Source organism: Colobus angolensis, unplaced genomic scaffold, assembly GCF_000951035.1.
Source record: "Colobus angolensis palliatus isolate OR3802 unplaced genomic scaffold, Cang.pa_1.0 Scaffold193, whole genome shotgun sequence".
Lineage (NCBI taxonomy): Eukaryota > Metazoa > Chordata > Mammalia > Primates > Cercopithecidae > Colobus > Colobus angolensis.
In genome coordinates this window covers 2,837,328-2,855,260 of record NW_012115077.1, presented here as the reverse complement: position 1 = coordinate 2,855,260, position 17,933 = coordinate 2,837,328, and the positions used below count along the sequence as shown (strand labels likewise).

Below are 17,933 nucleotides of genomic sequence, written 5' to 3'. Positions count from 1 at the left end.
AAAAAAAAAAAAAAAAAAAAAATTTTGTAGAGACAGGGACTTGCTATATTGCTGAGGTTGGTTTCAAGTGCTTCTGGCCTCAAGTGATCCTCCCACCTCAGTCTCCCAAAGTCCCGGGATTACAGCATGAGCCACCACCCTGGCCCTCCCTTTTTAAATCTAAATTAATATTTGTAAATAAGTCATGTTATATTTTACTATAAATGCAACACCAGTTTCACAGTACAAATAATTTGTGAGTGGGGAAAAAAATAACAATTCAATGAAAATTAAACAACGGTCAAATACTCTGCTTACCCAAGAGCTTTGAGCTTAAGGTCTGCTTTCTTTAGCATAAAGGGAGATTTACAAGAATTGGACAGAAAAAGTATAATCATATTAAATTCAGAAAAATTAACAGAAACCCGATTGCTTTCTCATGATGCTATTCAATGGTACTTAGTGCCTGTTGGTGTACCACCTAAAACTCTCTTGTGCCCCACCACTGGCATGTGTGGCATATTTTGAGAAAATATTTAACTAAAAAGTGTGTCTTGAATTAGGAAGTTAAAAAAATCAAATCAACTAAGTAAACAGAAAGCAAAATAATGTCCAATTTTTGTTTGTTTTAGAGACAGGATCTTACTGTCACCTAGGCTGGAGTGCAGTGGTGTGATCATAGTTCAACGTAAACTGGAGCTCCTGGCCTCAAGTGATCCTCCCACTTGGACCTCCCAAAGTGCTGGGATTACAGGTGTGAGCCACTGTGCCCAGCCTGGTTTTATTTTAAAATTAAAAAAATATGAACCCTATGGTACTAAGATTGTATGATATTAAAACCTGAAATAGCCAGAAATATTCAAGAATCCGTTAAGGAAGAAAAGTAATTGGTATTGCCAAAGAAACTAAGTATCACTCTGCATCTATGAACATTATAAACCAGAATTTGAGGAACTAAGTTTTCTAATGAAATTAAGAGGACCAATGAAGAAAGACAAAGTAAAAAAGGTAAAAGGCTAAATAATGTTCACAAGGTTTGCAGCAGAGAATTATAAGCTCAAGGAAAAATGTAAAGACCTTACCTACAACAGGTAACCATAGGAATGGACAAATCATAGAAATAATTTTGGAGTAACTGTAACAAAATCTAAAATGAAGCACTGCAAGTGAGGCAGAGCAACCACCAGAAAGTGAAGGTAAAGGCTATCACAGCTATCAGTTTTCCATCAGCCAGGACTGCATATTCTCCCTGGGATCCACGATCATACAAGTCCCTAAGGCTTCAAGTAAGAGACTGTGAATAAAGACTAGAATTAGGACAGCAACTAGGCTTCATTTTCTAATTTTAAAAAAAAGTTACACATAATCCCTAACAGGTGAGCTTATAGTTCTAAATTCCTCGCTTGCCCCAAGCAAAATAAAACAAACTAAACAATACTGAGTCAGAACATATTAATAGATCTGTAGCTGAGTGATGGAAAGGGTTTTGCAATCAGTCAAAATAATTATCAGGAAGAGCAATTTTACATTTCCTGGAAGCACAGGCTATCTACTTCTCATCTAACAAGTAATTCTTAAAGTTCCCAAGATTCACTATTAAAAAGATCTCCAAGCAAATACCTGTTGCACAATAAGTAAACTCCAACTCTCTGTACATTCTGTTCCCAAATATTTCTATATAAATTACAATAACTATTCAACATGGCTAATGCTGATAAAAAAAAAGAGAGTAGAAAGTGACACTTACTTGGTAAGATTTGTAATATGTGGATAGTTCATTAAAAGTCCTCTCAGAAACTCTGATAAGTCTTTATAGGAATGGTATCGATAAAGAGCCAGATTTGAGGAGGAGCGTAACATGAGGCTTTCCAAACCATTCTCCGCTGAAAGGTCTTTAATTAAAGTTTCAAACTCTTTACTAGTTGGATCACTGGCATCACTGGTGCTGGTGCTAGCCCCTTTTCCTTTCTTTGATTCACTGTTTGAATCTGCTGAGGATCGAACAAGTGTGAAGTTGACCTGAATAGCGCCTTCACTCTTGACAGTCACATTCTTGGTAACTGGATTATACCTATGACAAAGGAGACAGATCAGAACCACACTCCTGCAGCTGGAGTACCCAAACCCTGGGAAGGCAGGTGTGCAGAGAACATGAGAATCCTTGGGATAATGTGGTGCAGCTTCCTAAAGAGACAAAATTTTAACATTGAGCAATTTATTATTTTTAATACATTAATAATACATTAATAGACATGGGTATACTACAAAATATGCATGGACTTTTTTCATAATTTTTTTTTAAGACGGAGTCTTGCTCTGTCACCCAGGCTGGAGTGCAGTGGCACCATCTCAGTTCACTGCAACCTCCGCCTCCTGGGTTCAAGTGATTCTCCTGCCTCAGCCTCCTGAGTAGCTGGGATTACAGGTGCCCACCACCATGTCTCGATAATTTTTGTGTTTTTAGTAGAGACGGGATTTCAACATGTTTACCAGGCTGGTCTCAAACTTCTGACCTCAGGTGATGCACCTGCCTCTGCCTCCCAAAGTGCTGGGATTACAGGCCCGAGCCACTGCACCTGGCCTAGGTTTTTAAGATTAATTATATGGCTTTAAAAGAAATTTAGTGCTTGTAGTGGATACTCCCATGTCTCCTGGAACTTAAATTCACTTGTCTTCTAACAGGGTGTATGGGTGGAAAAGTTGGAGGGGTGCTAAGTTAGGACATTCTCTGCCAAACACATCCTTCTCACCCTGTTTCTCAGATCCTCTGCTGCTTTAGTTAACACTGCCAAAATGGAAGAATCACAGAAAAGACCTCATTACTCATTAGTGTGAGGTTCTAACCCATCCATTTATGGACCACTAGATATCTGAAAACCATTAAAAAACAAAGGCAATGACTAAAATGTTTTCATATATTTACCCTTACTTCAATGGGTATTCAAACTAACTCCTTAGAAATAAGTTATCTAGCAGGAGGAAGGGAAAATGTCCTGTGGTAACATCTATACTTATCAAAAGATAAAAAAGAAAACTACAAGAGAAACCCTGTCTCTACTAAAAATATAAAAATTAGCTGGGTGTGGTGGCACACACCAGTAATATCAACTACTTGGGAGGCTGAGGCACAAGCATCCCTTGAACCCAGGAGGCAGAAGTTGCAGGGAGCTAAGATAGTGCCATGCACTCCAGCCTGGGTGATAGAGAGAGGCACTCTCTCAAAAAAAAAAAAAAAAAAAAGTTACTAGCATGTTAAATAGACTGCATTGCTTTGGGCTTGCCTTTATTTAGCACATAAAGAGAATGAGAAATCTTCTTTCTATGCATTTTCTATGTTCTTTGTGCTTCATGAACTAACACTTTTGTTACTCCTTTAAAGGAAAAACTATCTTGAACACATTTCCAATAAATTCTACTACAAATTGGAACTGACTTTGTAGAATTACTTCAACCTTACTCTCCTTTTTAATAAAAAACCTAAGGCCATGAGGATCAGGATTTGATGTGTATTCTAAAGTGTCTTGCCTAATGTCCAGGTTGGAAGCATGTCACAATGAGTCAACTAAGCAATAACTAGAATATTTATTCCAGGAATTTTTTTTTTTTTCATGTACTCTATCTGCCACTAAAGGAGAGGCAAAGGTATAACAAAGGTATAACCGGCCCTAAACTTCCCAGCAATCCATTCAAAGTTGCTTAACTAGAATGTTCTGGTAATAATCCTCCAGAATGGAGCCATGTTTGTCTGTCCCCCAAGCACTCTATTTCAAAGCATTCAGTCACTCACCCTCGAGCAGATGCTGTGATTTTATAAGTTCCTGGAACCAAGAGACGCCAGTAATCTCCAGTTTTGTAAGTAGTCACTGGGTGATTAATCTCAGCAACACTAATGGTGGCATTTAATATACCCCTGCCATCTGTGGCATCTAGAACAAATCCTTTGACGCCCTGATGAACCTGGATTAAGTACAAGGACACCAGATTTCAATAGTAAACATCATCATCTAATTATCTTGGGAGGTCATATTCAAAATAACAGATTGTTAACACAAATAAATGGAACAAACAGGAATTTAGGAGTTCAGAGCGAAGTTCAATGTAAATGTTCATTAAAATATTTCTGAAGGCTAATTTTTCATAGGCTTTGTTTCTCTTTGTCATGAAGAATATAAATAACACTGTTTAAACTTTAGCACATTCTGATGATTTCAGAATATGACATTCTACAAGAAAACAGGCCTGGCCTTTTCAAAAGGAAATGGCATTTTTTAAAAATGGAAGGACTCTTCTAGATCAAAGAACAGTAAAGAAATACGATAATCAAATGCAATGCATGAAACTTGACTAGATCCTGGTCATAAAATACAGCTGTAAAATTACATTTTGGGGAAAAATATGGACATTTAAATATAAACTAAGTATTAGGTAATATTAGGGAATTATTGTTAATTTTCTTGGGTAGGATAGTAGCATTTATAGTATGTAGTAGCTCCTTATTTTTAGGAGATAGATGCTGAAATAATATTTAGGGGTAAAATACTATACCTGCAATTTATATTAAAATAGTTCAGTCAAAAATATGTATGTGTATGTCAGAGTGTAAATAAAATTTACATTAAAATAAAGCAAATACAACAAAATGTTAAAAATGTTAAATCTAGGTATAGGAATAATTACTGGCTAGTCATAACTTTTCTGTATATTTAAAATTTTTCAGAATAAAATGCCTTTAAATATAGTAAAAAACTCACAGACTTTATGTCACACCACTCAGCAAAAAGAAAAATGCAGAAATATACTGGCATAAAGTATTAGTCTGATTATTCTAATTAACATTAGCGTATTTCTTACAATCTTTACCTATTGGCCACCATGCATACCCAAACAAAAGGAAATTAATCATTTCACAGTAAATCACTGGCAATAAGAAAAAGAATAAAAACACTTACTCTACAGCCCATCTTTCTATCAGTTGGCCAATGATTAGGTGTGTATCCAGTTTACGTTGGTCTGTTTTAAACACAGGGTAAAAAGTGACCACTAATCCTTAAGAGCCAAATATCACTACCTTGTTTAATCATTTTCAACTTTTCCTCACATATACAGATAAACTCATTTCCATCCATAAATTTTCTAGATAAATATATTAAACACCTTGGAATCTACAAATTGGTTAAATATATTAAAACAAATTGAAATTTTAAAGAGTGTATTCTAAAATTACTGCACAAAAACCATGTGTACACACAAAAATCTTTTCACCCTTGGGAGAAATTTCATACTTTACCCCTGAATAGTCACCTGTTTCATAAACTGGATTAGTGATCTTCGATTCTGTTCCCAAAAGTTTGGCAGCTCTTTCTCAAATGGATATTTCACACAACCTAGTTCAATAGTCACTTCAAAGCAATTTGTTTGTAAATAGTTCCAGTCCTGCATTCCTCCTAAAAGATAAAAATTAAAATTAATCACTCTGAAGAAGTTCTAAACAGCTCAGATCTCAAAAGGTAAGCAATAGTCCTAGTAAAAAGCCAAATTTATCTCTTATCAGCATTGATTGAAAAATGCTAATGTGTTCATGTAAGGGCACTTTGATAACGTGTTCATGTGAGGGCAAAACACCTACACCTTCATGTTTAAGAATTCAAATATAGCTTACACTCTTCTATTAGCACATGGAAGAGTCTTTGTAATAGCCAGAAGTAAAATGCAATCCTTTAATCAAGTTTTAGTGCAGTATTCTTACTCAACCCTCAATGTACATCAAACACAAAAGTAGTTGAAAAGATTATTTAAATATTTTAAACTATTTAAACTATGTTTTAAAAATAATGATTATTCCTCAAAATCAAAAGATCAGTAACAAGCAGCACCATCTAGGGAAGCAGAAAGGACATCAAGTTGTAAGGCCTTGATATAAAAAGAATCTTTACCTGGGACATTATACCAACTAGCTCCATTTGTTATTCCATGAGGAAAATATTCATTAGGATACATATTCTTGCACGGTCTACCTTGAAACATCTGGGAATTTTCCTGGAAAAACAAAAAGAATCTTTACTTGTATTTGTTTGTATCTCCATTAAAAAAAAAAAAAATACTGGGAAGATACAGGAAAATAATAAAAGTGGCTTCCAACAGGGTGTGTGAGGGGTGGAGGTAGGAGTAGGGTGGGGCTATGAGTAGTGAGACTTTTCAGTGTATGGCTTTTTATGCCACTTTGATTTTTCACTATCTGAACTTAACCTATTTTTAAAAATCAAAATTAAATGTGCTCTGTAAGAAAATATTGACTTCATTTATTACTCACAATTACAAGTAATATAAAACCCAGCTGAACCCCTCTCTAAAAAACATTTCTGTTCATATTCATACTTTTCGTTTCTTGCCTTCAAGGATCTTGAAGTCCAAAAGAGATAATACACACAGAATAAGAGTAAGCAGCTTTCCCTGACTTCTAGCAGGAATAAGATGGCCCCTCTGTGCTCTGACTGCCCTCTGTACAATTATCTTACATTACAACTACAATTGCACCTTTTTCTTCCCTAAAGACAATGTTTCCTTGAAACAGTTTGTGTCTCTGTGTCCTCAGCATCTAGCATACAGTAGGTGTCCAACTGATAACTCAATGAAGGGTAAGAAAAACTGCCATGGAGACACAAATAAACACCATTGAAAGCAAGAGGAGAGAAAGATTACATCTGATCAGAGTGGCAGGGGGAGTTTCCTAGAAGAAATTGAGCTTTGAAAGATGGTCAAAACTTCATTTATCTCTTTTTGAAACAGAAAAAAAGTACTGAAAGTGTGAAGATAAAAAGAATAATTTCCCATTTTTCTGCCACAGATAATTAACCATTTAACTTTAAAATATATAAACAGGGACAGGTAATCCCAACACTTTGGGAGGTCAAGGTTGGAGAACTGCTTGAGCTCAGAAGTTCAAGAACAGCCTGGGGAATACAGTGAGACCTTGTCTCTACGAAAAAAAAAAAAAAAAAAAGCCACACATGGTGCTACACGCCTGTAGAACCAGCTCCCTGGGAGGCTGAGACAGGAAAATAGCTTGACCCCAGGAGGTTGAGGCTGCAGTAAGCCATGACTGCACCACTGCACTGCAGCCTGGGTGACAAAGCAAGACTCTGTCTTAATAAAAACAAAATAAAATAAACGATCCCCTTCTAGAAACTTAATATGCCAATTAAAGGCTTATCATCCCATCACTCTTTTATGAAATAAAAACCATAATTTTAGATTACTGTAATAATTATATGCATGCTCTTTTGCTTTGGTTTTGTTTTGGTTTTGAAACTGGGTCTTGTTTTGTCACCCAGCTTGGAGTGCAGTAGTGGAAACACAGCTCACTGCAGCCTCAATCTCCCCACGCTCAGGTGATCCTTCCACCTCACCCTCCTGAGTAGCTGGGACCATAGGTGTGCACCAACACACCCAGCTAAATTTTGTATTTTTTGTGGAGATGGGGTTTGACTATGTTGCCCAGGCTGGTCTTGAACTACTGGGCTCAAGGAATCTGCCCATCTCGGCCTCACCAATTGTTGAGATTACAGGTGTGAGCCATCACACCGGGCCTGGTGTATAACTTTTAGACCTTTTTTTTTTTACTTATATACGAATAGAGAATGGATGCTTCACCCCTCAGTCTTCTTTATGTTTTCAAAATCCACTTTATTGAGATATAATTCACATTCCACACAATTGACTCCATTTAAAGTGTACAATTCAATGGTTTTTAGTATTCACAGAGTTGTATAACCACCCACCATAATAAATTTTAGGACATTTCATCACCCCAAAGGGAAACTCTGTATCTATTAACATTCTCCATTTTTCCCCAACCTCCACTCCCTACACCCACTCCAAACCATAGGCAACTACCAATCTACTTTCTGTCTCTATGGGTTTGCCTATTCTGAACATTACATATAAACCGAATCATACATTATGTAGTCTCTTGTGACTTCTTTCACTTAGCACGTTTTTAAGGTTCATTCAAGTTGTACCATGTATCATTATTTCATTACTTTTTATGGCTGAATAATATTCCACTGTATGATTTTGTATGTTTACTTATCAGTTTGTTAACCCATTCATCAGTTGATGGACGTTTTGGTTGTTTCCATTTGGGGCTATTATGAATAATGCTGCTACAAATATTCATGTATAAGTTTTTGTGTGAACACATGTTTACATTTTTCTTGGGTATATACCTAGCAGTGGAATGCTGGGTCATACTATAATTCTATATTTAATGTTTTGAAGCACTGCCAGACTGTTTTCCAAAGCAGTTATACCATTTTACACCCCACCAGCAATGTACATATAAAGGTTTCAATTTCTCCACATCTTTGCCTGTGCATATTTTCCATTTTTTAAATTACAGTCATCCTAGTGGGTAAGAAGAGGTATTGACTTGCATTTCTCTAATGGCTAACAATATCGAGTATCTTTTCATGTGCTTGTTAGACATTTCCTCTTCTTTAGAGAAATGTCCATTCAGATCCTTTCCCCATTTTTCACTTGGATGATTTGTCTTTTTACTATTTAGCTGTAAGAGTTCTTTATATATTTTAGATATAACACACCTTTATCATATGATTTACAAAAATTTTCTCTCATTCTGTGGATCTTTTTATTTATTTATTTTTTGGGGGCTGGGGTCTCCTTCTGCCACCCAAGCTGGAGTGCAGTGGCATGATCATAGCTCACAATAGCCTCTACTTCTTGGGCTCAAGCAATCCTTCGGCCTCAGCCTCCCAAGTAGCTGGGACTACAGGCACATGCCACCACGCCCAGCTTCTATGGGCTGTCTTTTTAATTCCTGAATGTTATCTGTAATTCATTGAGTTGTGTCCTCCAAAAATATATTGAAGTCCTAACCCTCAGTACCTCAGAATGTGATCTTATTTGGAAATAAGTTACTTACAGAGGTAATCAAGTTAAAATGAGGTGATTAGCATGGGCTCTAATCCAATATGACAGTGTCCTTGTACAAAGGGGAAACTGGGATACAAAGACACGGGGAGAATGCCATGTGATGAAGAAGGGTTGGAGTGAAGGAATGCCAGTGGTTGCCAACAAAGCACCAGAAACTAGGGAGAAACAAGGAAGGATTCTTTCACAGTTTCAGAGGGAGCATGGCCCTGGCAACACTGTGATTTTGGACTTCTGGCCTCCAGAACTGTGAGACAATAAATTCCTGTTGTCTTAGACAATCCAGTTTGTGGAATTTTGTTACAGCAGTACTAAAAAATACAGTTTTCTTTGCAGTAGAGAAGTTTTTAATCTGGATGATGTCCAATATATCAACCTTTTTTTGTCACTTGTGCTTTTGACGTCATATCTAGAGGAGAACCAAAGTCTCAAAAATGTATTTTTTTTTTTTTTTTTTTTAGTTTTATAGTTTTAGTTCCTATATTTAGGTTTATGACCAATTTTAAGCTAATTTTGGGGTGCGGAGTGAGGAAGGTATCTAGTTTATTCTTTTGCATATAAATATCCAATTGTCCCAGCACCATTTATTTTAACAATCTATTCTTTGCCTATTGAATTGTCTTGGCATCCTTTTCTAAAAAAAAATCAACTGACCATCAACGTAAGAATTTATTCCTGGGCTCTCAGTACTATTTCGTTGATCTATATGTCTGTCCTTATGCCAGTACCACACTGTATTAATTACTGTAGCTTTGTGATAAGTTTGGAATTGGATGTACGAATTCCCTAACTTTTGTCATTTATTCTTCATTTCAGAGATAATTTTGTCTTTTTCTTCCATTTTTTTTCCTGAGTCCTATAAACTTTATTTTATTTCTCCCTGGTTTTTTGTTTCCTGGCTTCTGTTTTTATTTTTTGACTATCTGAGTTGAGGTAGTTCCTCATATCCTCAACGTATATTTGGGTATGCTTAATCTGTTTAGAATGCCAACTGAACAGTTTTCTTCTGCTTCTTGATTATTTTTTGCTAATGGTAGGGTTTCCTTAGTTTCTATATGTGACATTTCATTTCCTAATTTTCTGCAATCGTTTTCCATAGACTTTATTTTCCTCTTGTTTATTTTTATGATATTGGGCATTTAATATCATTCCTAGCTTAATTCTAGCAAAATCCAGGAACCTCGATGTGGTTATTTATTTGTCTCGGTGGTAAGGGTGGAGCTGGAAGTCTTCTGATTTTAAGGTTATTTTCTGTCTTGTAAAACCTTATTTCTCCCCACTTTTTCCTTTTCCCATTCACCATTTAATTGTCAAGGAGCACTTCTTCATTTCTATCTTTGTCTTTTTTTTTCCTCCTTCAGAAGCTATGAGTTTGGAAGATCTCCCGGTAACCATCCTCTCCTTTTAAACTGTGCTTATCCAGTTAAATCACACCAAATCTTTAAGTTGTGTGCATTTTGAAATCTCTTCCCTGTATTCCAGAGCTCTCATCGGCCCAGTTATTCTTTTAGTAATTTTGGATTTAGTGCATATGTGATGTATGGTGGTCACTCCAAATTACCTTCACAGCTGCCCTTCAGTGGCACCCACTTCTGTCTTCTCCATAAGTTTTCTTGGTCTGCTTTACCTCATCACAAAACCTTGTGGTGGGGCAAAGATGGTGTAGGTACATGATAAATCATGCTGAGATTTCTTGATTTTTTAAAAATTTACAGTTATTTTGCAGTTTCAGGATGTTTTGTGATGCCAACAGTGTGGTTTTGTGTAAAATTTGGTAGTTTTTAAGTCGTTTTATATTGTTTAAAGAAAAACCCTGGGAGATTGGTTATCATATAGCCATTATTGTCTTTGGCTGCTCACATATCTCCCAAGACTATTTACTTTTGAGAAGTTTTGAAGAGTAAATATAAAGAAACTTGGAATGGTAGCTTCATGGGGGCTTATTAAGGTTAGCAGAAGACAATATTTTTAGAGGAGCTGCTTATTGACCAAGAAAAAAAAGGCTATGAGTGAAGACTGGGGAGTTTAATTATCACCTTCCCCATTTACAACATAAGATATGAAGACACAAGATTCCAGGAGGCAGAATGCAGTGGGATCAAGAAATGGAGGAGAATATTGTTAAGACACATATAAGTAACAACTGAGAAGACAGAATCTTAGTGAACTCACATTAGATTACTCAAAGTTCTACTTTAGTTCAATGCAAAGTGATTGACTATGAATAAGAGGGATAGAGCTGGAATAGGAAGCTCCGATAGAGGATAAAGGCTCTGAATCACCATAGTGGGAACTGAGCCAGGGAGTCCAGTAGCTAAACAGGAAATGTTGCCATGTAGGACTGAGGGTTCAGCTGAAGTTGGAGGGCATACATATGGACTATAGCAAATTGCCATGACTGCATGACCACTCTGGGCTATACCTGTAATATTGGTATGGAGAAAAGAGATAATGGTAATTACTGAGGACTGGAGGGCAAAGCAGATATGTCAAAGGGGTGTACAAGAGCCTTAGGAGAATCATTGAAAAGGTATGTCCATGGGTCTAGGCTACAGAGAAAGGTAAACCAAATCAAAAGGGTTAATGGTCTAAGAAAACAAGAGAAGATAAGGAACTAGAAGCCAAAATGAAGGGGAAAAGCAGAAATCATGAGAATGAGCATAAAATGTGATGGCAATATATGCAAAATCTGACCATTTAATTTTTATTTTGATGGTTGGGACACTATCCATTCTCCTCTTATTACTCCACGTATGTACTTCAAAAAAACATATATATCCAAACAGAAGGCAATAATTCTCTAAGGTGAAATGAACAGCTGTACTCCTGTAGTAGAAACTGAACAATCTCACAATATTCACTTGCAGAGAATGAGGGAATGGGAAAGGATAGAGGGCTGTGACTGGAGAGTACAGAGTTATAGTAATAATATTCATTACCTATAACTAATAATAGTACCTATAACCAATAATAATACTAAGTCAGTAGCAACACCAAAAATTGAAACTAACAAGCCCAGTTTACAAGCCTTAACTTTTAACATGTTTTCTAAGACAATTTTTATTTTTTTGAGACAGGGTCTCAGCTTTGTCACCCAGGCTAGAGTATAGTGTTGTGATCAAGCTCACTTCAACCTCAATCTCCTGGGACAGAGTGATCTTCCCACCTCAGCCTCCTAAGTAGCTGGGACAACAAATGTGTGTCACTATGACCGGCTAATTTTTCAATTTTTATTTGTAGTAGAGGCAAGCTCTTGCTATGTTGCCCAGTCTGGTCTCAAACTCCTGAGAGCTCAAGCAATCCTCCTGCCTTGCCCTACCAAAGTGCTAGGATTCCAGGCATGAGCCACCAGGCCTGGCCCTAAGAATGATTTTTAAATTAAATTTTCACACACAACACATTTTAACATTCCTGATTGTAAGAGTAATCCATGTTCACTATAGGAAGTTTGGAAAATACAGAAATTTCTGCCTGCTTTTCCTTGCTATATGTAACTATAGGATCTTAAATACCTTAGACTAAAGTTTGGCAATTTTTTCCTGTAAAAAACCAGACAGCAAATATTTCAGACTTTTTAGATGCAAAAGTCTTTGTTGAAACTACTCAACTTTGCCATTTGATCACTGGATTTTTCTTCTTTAGTTTGTTAATATAGTAAATTATACTGACTTACTTTGAAATGTTGAAGGAGAAAGCAGCCATACACAATATATAAAAATATAGCTGTGGCTGTGTGTCAATACAATTTTATTTACAAAAACAGGTGGTGGGCAAGATTTGGCTCCAGAGCTATAATGCATTAAGCCCCTTTCTTGGTCTACTTTACTGGACTTATAACTTATTTGTCAAATAAAATAAATTGACATGTATATGTTCCAGGCACTGTGCTAAAACCACAGATAAAAGGCCAATGAAGAAAGACATGCAGTGTATTCAAAAGTGAGGTGGGAAACAGGAGAAAAAGCTGTTTTTCAGAAACAGCTGTCATACTTTCTTAACTATGGAAGCACTTGACCTGAGTCTTGAAGGACTTTAAAGCATATTTTTAAATAAAAGAATTAATTTTATAGCATTTTATATTCAAAGACAAGCCTACCTTGGAATAAGAAAGTGCTATTTGTTGAAACACAGCATCATCTGGTGATTTACTATATGTGGCAAGTCCTTGTTCATCATCATCAAAAGGGTAGTTAACCACCAAAGAACCTATAAGGGAAAAGAGGAAAATGTATCATGTTGTCTGTTTCAAGATGAATTATTAACATAAAGCTTTTCAGAATACTGCCAGAGAAGAGAAAACAATAAGATTTGCCAAGCAAAATTTCCTCAACAGAAATGAAAACTACACTAATTTCTTCAATAGAAAATCAAAGTGAATAAGTGAGAAAATAGCTTTCAAATGGCTACTTTTCTAAAGCCAAAAAGAAGATGTATAGTACTTCTACCAAACAGCCTACCTCAAAAAAATAATTAGCATCAACACAGAAACGATTAGCAACAAAAGAAAAAGACAGATATATAGGATTCCATTAAAATCAAAAACTTTTATGCATCAAGGACATAAGAAAGAGAAAAGACAACCTACAGAATGGGGGAAAATATTTGGCAAGCCTGATAAGGGTCAAGTATCCAGAACATATTTAAAAACTCTTTCAACTTAACAACAAAGACAAAAACTCAATTAAAAATTGAGCAAAGGACTTAAACAGATATTTCTCCAAAGAACATAGATAAATGGCCAACAAGCTCATGAAAAGATCCTCGGCATCATTAGTTATTGGAGAAATGCACACCAAAACCAAAATGAGGTACTACTTCTCACCCACTAGGATGGCTATAATAATAAAAATAGAAAATAGTAAGTGGTGGTGAGGATAGGAAGAAACTGGAACCTCATACATTGCTGGCAGGAATGTAAAATAGTCCAGCCTCGGCAATTCCTCAAAAAGCTTAACATGGAATTACCATATGACAATTTCACTCCTAGGTGCACACCCAAAAGAACTGAATACAGGGGCTGTGTACAGTAGTTCACGCCTACAATCTCAGCACTTTGGGAGGCCAAGGCAGGTGGATTGCTTGAGCCCAGAAATTCAAGATCAGTCTGGGCAATACTGGGAGATCCTGTCTCTACAAAAAATTAAAAATAAGCCAGGTGTGGTGGTGCATGCTTGCAGTTCCAGCTACTTGGGAGGCTGAGGTGGGAGGATTGCCTGAGCTCAGAAGTTTGAGACTGCAGTGAGCCATGATCACACCATTTACATTCCAGCCTGGGTAACAGAGTGAGACTCTGTTTCAAAACAAGGGGGGCACAGGGAAAAGAAAAAAGGAACTCAAATAGATATCTGAATGCCAATGGGCATAGAAGAATTTTTCATTGTAGTCAAAAAGTCAAAACAACCCAAATGTCCATCAGTAAGTAAATGGATAAAGTAAATGTGATATAGAGGCCGGGCGCGGTGGCTCAAGCCTGTAATCCCAGCACTTTGGGAGGCCGAGACGGGCGGATCACGAGGTCAGGAGATCAAGAACATCCTGGCTAACAGTGAAACCCCGTCTCTACTAAAAAATACAAAAAACTAGCCGGGCGAGGTGGCGGGCGCCTGTAGTCCCAGCTACTTGGGAGGCTGAGGCAGGAGAATGGCGTAAACCCGGGAGGCAGAGCCTGCAGTGAGCTGAGATCCGGCCACTGCACTCCAGTCCCGGCGACAGAGCAAGACTCCGCCTCAAAAAAAAAAAAAAAAATTAAATGTGATATTGATATGTACACATGTATATATAATACACTATTATTCAACCACAGAAAGGAATGAAGTACTGATACATGTTACAACATGAGTGAACCTTGAAAACACTATGCTAAATGAAAGAAGCCAGACATGAAAGGTCATATGTTATATGATTCCATTTCCACGAAATATCCAGAATAGGTAAATCCCCAGAGACAGAACAAAGATTGGTGGTTACCAGAGCTTGAGGGGAGAAAGGAAAGGGGAGTCACTGTTAAGTGGGTGTGGGGTATCCTTTTGGGGAGATAAAAATGTTTTGGAACAAGATAGAGGGGGCAGTTGCAAAACACTATGAATGCACTAAATGCCACTGAAATTATGTAAACTTCACCTCAATAAAAAAATTAGTATCAAAATTTTTGAAAATTTATGAAAAAGAATATTGCTTTACCCTATCTTCTTTCAAGATCCTTCTAAATTATAAAGTTGGCAGTGAAAGGAATTAGAACATGCTGCCCCAGAATATGACTCTTTAGCATATTAATTATTTAGAGCTGAAGGCAACTGAGAACAGCAGATGCAGGAAAGGCTATCTACCCTCCCCCTTTCTGCCTAAAGTTGGGCATAAATTTCACGTGAGAAAGGCACCTTCCTGGTACCATCAGAGATGGGATAATCAATGCCAAGATGAGTTGACACAAACAAACCTTAGTGAAATAACCCTCATCTTTCATTAGTTTCCCCCACATATTTCCTAGTCACTTTCCTACAATTTATCACCCTTAGAAGTCCAAACCCTTTCCTTTGCGTAGTCACTTTTCCACAAGGTATCACCCTTTGTTATAAGAGCACTAAGTCCTTAACACTAACTGCTTTTCTGAGGGTTTCACGTCTTTCCTATGAACTCCCCCATCACCTGTTGCCTGTGCCACATACAAACATCAATAAAATTTGTATGCTTTTTCCTTTTAATCTGTCTTTTATCACCTTAATTCACAAGCTCCAGCTACGGAATCTATGAGGTTTTTTACTCCTGTATAGCAACAAAGAAATTCTCCTTCAAACTGCTTTGCCAAGATTTCAAACTCCATTTAAATAGGATTTTAAGATGAGAAAACAAAATATGTCATGGAAAGAAAAATGTCTGCACAACTGAAGATTCCTACCTCTCACCATGCCAAGGTCTGGATACCACATCTGTAAATCTGTGACTTATTTTCACTGGAATGTAACTATTATTAACTTTTTAGATTTAGCCAACATGATGTGTGATTTATTATGAGAATATTTTTAAAGCTCTAAATAAAAAGTGTCTTCTATCAAACACAGCATTAAACACATAAAATATAATAAAAGAAACAAAAAATTTATTTTGCCAACTAGGGTATAACTTCACAGTTCTTATTTGACTCTCTGAGAAGAATATATGATTACCAACTGTAGAAGTACTTTTTTCTACTACTAGCAATCTTTCAAAGCAATTTTTGGAGAATCTCAATTAACTTCTTAAATCTAAATATCCATCAGTATGTACTGTCATTCTAAAATGGCAAGCTACTCTATATGACATGAAGGCTCAACTATGATACTTCTGGATATTCCAACAAATGTTGAAACTAAATTTCTTCCCCATTGCCCCTGATGCTAATACTTGTCACTTTTTTTTTTTTTTTTAGCAGTTTTACTGATGTAATCCAAATACCATGCAATTCACCCATTTAAAGTTGTTTATATTCACAGGGTTGTACAACCACTACCACTATCTAGTTATAGAACATTTTCATAACTCCAAAAAGAAAGCCCAAAATCCACTAGCAGTCACTCCCCTATCACCTCCTACCACTATTCACTCCAGCCCAATGCAATCTTTAATCTACTTTCTGTCTCTATGGATATGCCTACTCTAAAAATTTCATTAAAATATAACCATTAACTTGATAAAAAAATAATAATCACGTGCCATGTGGTCTCTTATGACTGGCTTTTGTCACTTAGCATAAGGTTTCAAGGATCTATGTTATAGCATGTATCAGCACTTGACTCCTTTTTGAGACAAATAATATTCATTGTAAGGGCAGACCACATTTTATTTATCCATTTATCAGATGATGGTTGTTTGGGTTGTTTCTACTTTTTTGTTATTGTGAATAATCCTGAATGAACATTTGTGTACACTGAACATTCATATACATGAGCATTGTACATTAAATGAGTGAACATTTTGTTCAAGTGAGTTTATGTGTGGACACATTTTGGTTCTCTTGGATACTGATATCTTCACTCTTATTCGCAACCTTAGTTGGACATTGTGGTGATTTTTAATCTTGACATTCATTCTATTCAACCGATCCATCCCTGCTAAATTACATGGAGGTATATGAGCTCAGGTACTACATGAAAATGATTATTTTGCTGCAGTTAAGGACATACCAAGTGAAAAATAGAGAATACCAAAATCTAAATTTACATGAAAGAATTTATTAAACTTCAAGGAGAAAACAGAACTAAACATTTGGATCAATTTTTATTAATGACAACGAATATGTTACCAAGTTCCCAGTGTGAGAGATAAATACAAAATACCTGAAGAACTATGAGAGGAAGAGGAGAGGAGGAGGAACAGCAGAATAGGGGGAGAGACAGGGGAGAAGGAGAGGAGAGGAGAAAAAAGACAAGACAGAGGAGAAAGGAGAGAGGAGATAAGAGAAGGGAGAGAGAGAAGTAGTAGGTGAGAAAGGAGAGGAGAAAGGGTGGAGAGAAGAGATGGGGGTAGAAGGAGAAGAGAAGAGGAGGAAAAAAATGAGAGAAAGCAGGAGGAAAGAAATAGCCAGGACACTGGCTGAAAAAGTAATGAGAAAAGACCTTTACTGTTGTCTGCCATAAAAGCAGTAACAGGATACTCATTTTAAGAAAGCATAACACTACAAACAGATAAAATTCCACCAGGATTTCCAAATGCTCTCAAGAACTAATTAGTAGAATATAAAGTTGCCATACCTCCATGCAGGTTTGCTGAAAGTACAAATGGATAGGACTTCATCCAGCTCATTACAGCAATAGTTTCTGGTTGTGTAGGATCTGTGATCTGAACAAACTGGTCTGGGAAATTTCGGTTCAGGTCAAAGTTGTTGCTGTTGTTTCTGCCAATTACACTTATTGAATCTCCTGTATGATATGATAAAGGATGTGAATATAAGCCATGTTCACTTCTATTTTATTCCAACACGTACTACTTCAGATACCTTAACTCAAGGCAAATGTGAACACATCAGGCTT

The 17,933-nt window shown here is 36.6% G+C and overlaps 1 protein-coding gene across 1 annotated transcript in view; it reads right to left on the bottom strand.

Annotated features, from left to right (window-relative positions):
* Positions 1–17,933, bottom strand: part of LOC105510869 (carboxypeptidase D) — a 103,469-nt gene that overhangs the window by 24,922 nt on the left and 60,614 nt on the right. The window contains exons 7-12 of the mRNA XM_011940863.1: positions 17,655–17,822; positions 13,025–13,134; positions 5,913–6,015; positions 5,281–5,423; positions 3,767–3,936; positions 1,727–2,050 (exon numbers count right to left, since the gene is read on the bottom strand). Coding sequence (XP_011796253.1) covers positions 1,727–2,050; positions 3,767–3,936; positions 5,281–5,423; positions 5,913–6,015; positions 13,025–13,134; positions 17,655–17,822 — 1,018 coding nt within the window. The remainder of the gene's footprint in view (positions 1–1,726; positions 2,051–3,766; positions 3,937–5,280; positions 5,424–5,912; positions 6,016–13,024; positions 13,135–17,654; positions 17,823–17,933) is intronic.